Raw genomic sequence first — 6,894 nt, forward strand, 5'->3', positions numbered from 1 at the left:
CTCCCGCCTGAGTGCTCGGCGTGCCTGGCTGGGTTCCTCTGACCCTGCGGTGGAGAAACCCTCACCTGGTTTGATTCCCAGTCGTTATTAACAACGAGCCAGCGGCCTGGCAAAGCGAGAGGAGAGGCCTTCTTGCAAACAAGGAAAACCTAGAATTATACCTCATGGGGCTGGACGCTACCTGCTCGCCTCCGCCCACACCCAGTCCCCGCTCCCCTGGTCACCACCTTGCCTTAGGCCCGGCCCTTCTCTCCTGCCCCGACCCTCCTGGCCTCGCCTGCGGCTGGGCGCAGGGCACGGTGTCTGCCCTGGAAACCGAGTCAAGCCCTCGGCTGCACCTGGCCAAGAGGGCGGAACCTCGCCTGCAGTTTTACTTTTCGGGCACAGCACCCGAAATAGTATTTAAAAACTGGAAGATTCCATGCATTACTATGGACTTCCAGTTTTTGGAAACTGAGGATCTTGCACTCCCTCCCGGTGCTGGGCGTGGTGGCCACACTGCCCTCCTGGTGACACGTATTCTGTCTGACAAGCCTGCCGACACCCTGATGGCCTCTCGAACACCCGGGCTGGGGCCGGCTTCCACCGATGGCCGAGCACGTTGTTCTTCTTCCCTGAACTCCCGTTTCTACAAACAGCGGGGAGACAGAGCTGGGCCCTGGCCCTTCCGCCACCCGCATTACCTGCCTGCAACTCGGCTGGCGCCTTGGTGCCCTAGGAGGATTGGCTCAACGAATGAGAGTTTTGAACTCTGGTGCTGAGCGAACTTGAGCTTTCACGCTGCACCATGTCTCGGGCACCTGGGAACGTGAAGTCCCTGTTCCGTGGCCAGGAGGCCCCCTCTGTGGTGGAAGCAGGGGCGCCACCCCCTTGCTTCTGCCTCTCTTACCTGCGTGGTGTCTGGCCTCCTCGACGGGGTCCGGCACAACAACTTCTGGCCAAGGTGGTGAACTCAGTGACGTTTTAGGAACGTATCTGTAAAAATATTTTACAGACGTGGGTCACACACACGTGAAAAGACGGTTCAAGATGTGTGAGAAATGGCTGCGCTCAGCACACTAGGAAGGGCAAGGACCCAGCCTGTCTCTGATGCTTGTGTGGCTGGCGGGACAGCTGCCCCCGCAGTTGTAGGCGAGCAAAACCTGCCCCCCCACCCCAAAATGTCTCTTAGGCGGGCAGATTACTTCAAGCCGAAAACAATCAAGGCCCAAAAGACGCAGGAAGAAACTTTGGCAGGAGGCAGGCAGGCCTGGGTCTGCGCGCAGCTGCCTGAAAGACTCGAGATGGAGGGCCTGTCCTGGGACAGGGCATCACCAGAGACGGCTGCGAGGAACACGGGGGCCCAGAGATCCGAGGCCACTCCTGTCCCACTGTCTCTGCAGGCCCAGCAAACATTTATTCACCAAACATCTGCTTTTCCATCTCCACGTGAATCGCCTCGTCCCCTTTGAAGTCTCAAACCCCTACCCTCAACATCGTCTTTTGTCTTTAGCTGAAGGTGCTACTTCAGGTGAGGGCTTCGGCCATTTGGGCGAGTGGCTCATTTCTCCTGGGTCTCTCCTGTGTGTACAGGTTATTAAACTTTGGTTTGATTTTCTCCTGTTAACCTGTCTCATGTCAATTTAACTCTTAGACCAGCCAGAAGACCCCAGAAAACTGGGGACCCTGCCGCTTCCAGCGCAGGGCCCAGGCCCCCGGTCACTGTCACAGAAGGTGCTGAACAGACCTGTGAAGTGAGCGAACGCCCTCCCTGCCGAAGTCAACCGGCCCCCAAATGAAGCTGTGCACCCCCGTCGCGCGTCGCGTCTGAGCGTCAGGAGCCCCAGGCGGCCCGGCAGCAGCCGAGGACCCAGGGACAAACCTGGGAAGGGACCGGGGGCAGCAGTGGCCGCGCACGGCGGTCACAGGAGAAGCCAGCCGAGTTCACGAAAGCGCCCCTTAGGGTTTCTGCCTCCACCCTCACCCAGGGTGCCCACTGCTGCTTTAGGGAAACACCAGGCCCTGCGTCCCCCCCGCTGAGAATCTCCACTGCAGGAGCGCAGGCGGCCGCACTGAGAGCTTGCTACGTGCCAGGCGCTCTTCTCTTTTTTTTTTTTCTAATTTTTGTATTGAAGTATAGTTGATTTACAATGTTGTGTTAATTTCTGCTGTACAGCATAGTGATACAGTTATACACATACATTCTTTTTTATATTCTTTTCTGTCATGGTTTATCTCAGGAGATTGAATATAGTTCCCTGTGCTCTACAGTAGGACCCTGTCGTTTATCCATTCTATGTATAATACTTTATCTGCTAATCCCAAATTCCCAATCCATCCCTCTCCCACGGCAACCACAAGTCCTTCTAAGCTCTTTTTTTTTTTTTAATTTATTTTATTTTTGGCTGCGTTGGGTCTTTGTTGTTGCATGCGGGCTTTCTCTAGTTCCGGCGAGCGGGGGCTACTCTTCATTGCCGACTGCAGGCTTCTCATCGCGGTAGCTTCTCTTGTTGAGGAGCACGGGCTCTAGGCACACGAGCTTCAGTAGCTGTGGTGCGCGGGCTTCAGTAGTTGTGGCGAGCGGGGGCTACTCTTTGTTGTGGTGTGCGGGCTTCTCATTGCGGTGGCTTCTCTTGCTGCGGAGCACGGGTTCTAGGCACTCGGGCTTCAGTAGTTGTGGCACGCGGGCTCAGTAGTTGTGGCTCACGGGCTCTAGAGCGCAGGCTCAGCAGTTGTGGTGCACAGGCTTAGTTGCTCCGCGGCATGTGGGATCTTCCCGGACCAGGGATTGAACCCATGTCCCCTGCACTGGCAGGCGGATTCTTAACCACTGAGCCAGCAGGGAAGCTCCCTTCTAAGCTCTTTAGATGCAGAAATTCACTCGACTCTCGTGAAAACCCACTGAGATGGAGACTAATATTGCTTCCATTTTGCCGAAGAGGAAGGAAGCTCAGAGTGCGTGATCCTGCTCAGGGACCCGGGCTGACAGGGCGGGGCAGGGACGGGACCCTGTGTATCCCTACCTGAGTATGATTTTGTCAAATTTACCTTCTGTAGTCTATATTAATTTTATGTTTTTTCTTTAACACTGAAATGCTCTTTCAAATTACGTGAGGTCCTCCTAGAGATTCTGACACAACCATCCTGTGATTCGACCTTCCCAGTTGGAAATAAACCCCCAGTTAGGAGTTAAAAGCTTTTGCCTAGAAAGTCACAGCTGTGCAAGGCCCAGAACACCTTTGTCTTTGGGTGCTTGAGGTTCTGTCTGTATTTCTATATGTCAAGGGTCTGAGAAAAATACTGTCAAAAAAGTTAAAAGAAAACTAAATATTCTTGAAAACCCAAATGTTTGAAGTTTTGACTTCAGAGAGGAAAGGAGGAGAGTCACCAAAACCCACATTTTGATATTACCCTTGTGGAAATGAAGCGCTCTGCGAACGGAACCTTCGAGAAGCAGACCACAGGGAAGCTGAGGGAATAAGAGAAACGCGTAGTTACTAGTACGAAACGCAAACTGCCCTTTACGATGCTCAGTGTGCAAGTGCCGCTACTGTGACTGGCACCCGATTTAAACCGCCACATCACGACATGTCTGCAGAAAAATCTAGGCCAACAAAACTAAAGGAACATCACTTATAGCTACTGGTTATTACCATAAGCGTCAGGATGTGTTTATCACACCATCGAAAAGGGCCCAAAACCAAATCACCTACCTGCTAACCTATGCCTTGACCACAAATGCCCACTAAGTTCAGGCCCTGCTCGGTACCCAAGTGTGGGAGCAGCCTCCAGGACTCCCCCCTGTGTTGTCCCCCGACAGGGCGCTGGTTTCTGTGGCCAACAGCATGTGGCAGAAGTGACAGGACAGCACTTCCGAGAGTAAGTTACACAAGGGCAGCTGCTGTCCTGGGCGTCCCCTCTCATCTCTGCTGCAGGGCTGCTGTGCTATGAGCAGTCCCTGGAGGGGCCTCCCGCCAGCAGCCCAGGGAGGGGGCTGGAAAGCAGATTCTGCAGCCCCAGCTGACAGCCTGACTTGAATCTAATGAGAGACTGGGAGCCAGAAGCACCTGCTAAGCTGCTCCTGGATCCTGACCGTCAGCGATGGCGTGACCTAATACCGTAATACATGTTAGGTATCTTAAGCTGCTGGATTTGGGGGTAACCTGGGACACAGCAGTAGATAACTAATACACCGACAAAGGCACCCAGAGCCTACTGAGAAGGACTCAGAAATAAAATGCCTGGTGCTTAAGTGCAAAAAGCAGAGGACAGGTTTCTCAATAACTACTGTTGGTTTTATTTTTTCAATTGAGCTATAATTTATAAACCATAAAATTCACTCTTTTAAAGCTCACTCATTAGCAGTTGTTCCCAATTCTTGGTCTCCTGGGCTGGTTTCTCTTCCCCTCTGCCATCTTGGTGTGCCTGTGGTTTAGACGTTGGATCTTACCTCTTCTTTACCTATGGCCGTTCCTCTGGTGATTGTATGAATTTAAATGTCACCTATACACTGGTGACTCCCAAGTTTACACCTGCAGCCTGTCGGACACGACAAACGCCTGTCTCTTTGTCATCGTCACCTGCATGTCTAACAGGCGTCTCAGAACCTAACAAAGGCTCCTGATCTGCCCCTCATGCCTGCTTCTCCCGCACCCCTCCCCATCTCACGTAATGGCGACTCCATCTTTCTAGTTGCTCAGGCCCCAAATCTCAGTCATTTATGACCCTTCTCTCTCACACCCCTCAGCCAACCTATCAGCAAATCCCCTTGCCTCTCTTTGAGAGATCCAGGCTCTGACCACTTCAATCACCCAAGCCTGGATTGTTACTAACACCTTGCTCTCGCCGTAGCCTCCCTTCTCTGCACAGCAGCTAGAGGGATCCTGTTAAAACTGAGGCCAGATCATGTCACTACTTTGCGAAACTCTACAAGAGCACCCCATTACACGCAGAGAAGAAGCCGAAGTCTTACAGTGGCCGACACGGCAGTGGGCAGCGCGATTCCGTCTGTCTCTCTGAGCCCATGCCTCACGAGCTTCCCCTTGTTCACCGCGCACCTGCCATTCTGGCCTCCTGGCTATTCCTGGGAGATGCCAAGCACAAGGGCCTATGCCTTGACTGCTCTTGCCCTGGACGCTCCCCCACCCCACATGGCCCCCAGGCTAATTCCCTACTTCCTCTGGGTCTCCACTCAAATACCGTCTCAGTAGAGAGGCCTTCCCCACCCATCCTATTTAAAATTGAACCCTTTCTTCCCAACTCGTGCTTTATTTTTCTCCATGAGTCTTAACAGCTTCGAACATACTACGCCATTTGCTTCTTCTTAAAAAATTGCCTGTCTCTCTGCACAACCCTTCCCCCCCGCGTCCGAATGCTAGCTCCATAAAAGCAGGGATTATTGTTTTATGTTTATAACTGATGTATTCGCTATCCTGGACCAGTGTTTGACTTGTATAGGTGCTTGATAAATGGTGAATATACGAATAAATGGATGACATCTACTCTGCTAAGCCATCAAATGAAGCCCCTGTGGCATACTCCGTGATTGGGAACTTGTGATTGGCCTCTCTCGAGAGCCATCCCACCACTGAAAGCTCACAAAGTTTCTGCACCTGATCTGCTTCCCTTGCCTATGGTCTTAGCTTAGCAGTGACCCCACTGGGAACAAATGGTCCCCCAGGATCATCCTTTAGATCCCTAAGGACCGTGCCAGTGTCCATCCTGTTTCCTTCACTCACTCTTCAAGGTCCTGCCTGTTTACCATTTTGGTCACCCTCTCTTTACTCAGTTCACTTCATCTGTGCTTCTCTCTGAAAACAGTGGGTCTGGAATTGAACACAGCATTCTAGAGGTGGTTTTATGTTGGTAGAATGCAGTAAGTCCCACTGCTTTTGTAAAAACTTCCCTGCCTGCTTAAACCCAAGTTTTATTATGGAAAATGACAAGCATACAAAAGTAAAGAGAATAGCGAGTCCTCCTGTATCTCTCCCCAGACTCAACAGTTATCAACTCTTGGCCAAGCTTGATTCATTCACAGTGCCTCTGGCCCAAATCTGTGATTAAAGCAACTGTCAGTATATTTCTACGAAAGATAAAGATTCTTTACAAAAACACAACCACAACTTCATTATCACACCTAAAAAAGGGAACAATTATTTATCATCATCAAATAGACAGTCAGACCCAATTCTAAAACATACATAAACATTCCCTCACACAGATACACACTCCAACTGTTTCAGACAGAGGTTTATAGTGTTTCTGACAAACATAATCTTTCTGAGCCTCATGACAACCCAGTGCCTAAAATACAGCTGTCGCTTTTGCTGGATTGGTTACCATTAGGCAAGGACATTCCTCACCATTTTCCAGCTGAGGACAATGAGACTCAGAGAGTGGCTCGCAGCCTGCAGGCGATGCTTAAAGCACAGGCCTTGGAGCCGGACCGAGTTGTCTGATTCAGTCCTCTCCCACCTCCCTGCTGTGTGACCATAAGCAAGTTACCTAACCACTCTGAGCCTCAGTTTGTTCCTCCGGTTAAATACAGCCTATATGGAAGTTGGGGAGCTTTCATCAGCATTTAAGCTACTAACTAAAGGAACCAGGATCTGAACCCAGGTTTCCCCAACTCTGAAGTCCGCGTTGTCATCACCGCATCAAAAAAAGCGATTAACATCGATCGGACACAGACACACATGTGGCGGGACGGCGGGGCGCCCCGCTTCCTCCCTTCACCCCGCGGCCAAGGTCTCACCCTCTCCGGGCCCCGACGCTCTCAGGACACCGCGGCTGCATGCAGACACCAGCCGCCCGAAGGTGACCGGCAGGGCCGACGCCGCCACAGCCGCCGCCATCTTCCCGCAGCCTAGACCGACACCGGAAGCGGAAGAGGCGCGAACCTGGTGCGTCGACGCA

The 6,894-nt window shown here is 52.0% G+C and overlaps 1 protein-coding gene across 2 annotated transcripts in view; it reads right to left on the minus strand.

The window, feature by feature from the left end:
- The window catches only part of MRPL21 (mitochondrial ribosomal protein L21), a 36,844-nt gene extending 29,993 nt beyond the window's left edge, over nucleotides 1-6,851 (minus strand). For both annotated transcript variants that reach the window (XM_059932249.1, XM_059932248.1), the window contains exons 1-3: nucleotides 6,734-6,851; nucleotides 3,391-3,448; nucleotides 890-975 (exon numbers count right to left, since the gene is read on the minus strand). In XM_059932249.1, coding sequence (XP_059788232.1) covers nucleotides 890-975; nucleotides 3,391-3,448; nucleotides 6,734-6,833 — 244 coding nt within the window. In that variant the 5' untranslated portion in view covers nucleotides 6,834-6,851. The remainder of the gene's footprint in view (nucleotides 1-889; nucleotides 976-3,390; nucleotides 3,449-6,733) is intronic.
- Nucleotides 6,852-6,894: the final 43 nt, after the last annotated feature.

Source organism: Balaenoptera ricei, chromosome 8, assembly GCF_028023285.1.
Source record: "Balaenoptera ricei isolate mBalRic1 chromosome 8, mBalRic1.hap2, whole genome shotgun sequence".
Classification (NCBI taxonomy): domain Eukaryota; kingdom Metazoa; phylum Chordata; class Mammalia; order Artiodactyla; family Balaenopteridae; genus Balaenoptera; species Balaenoptera ricei.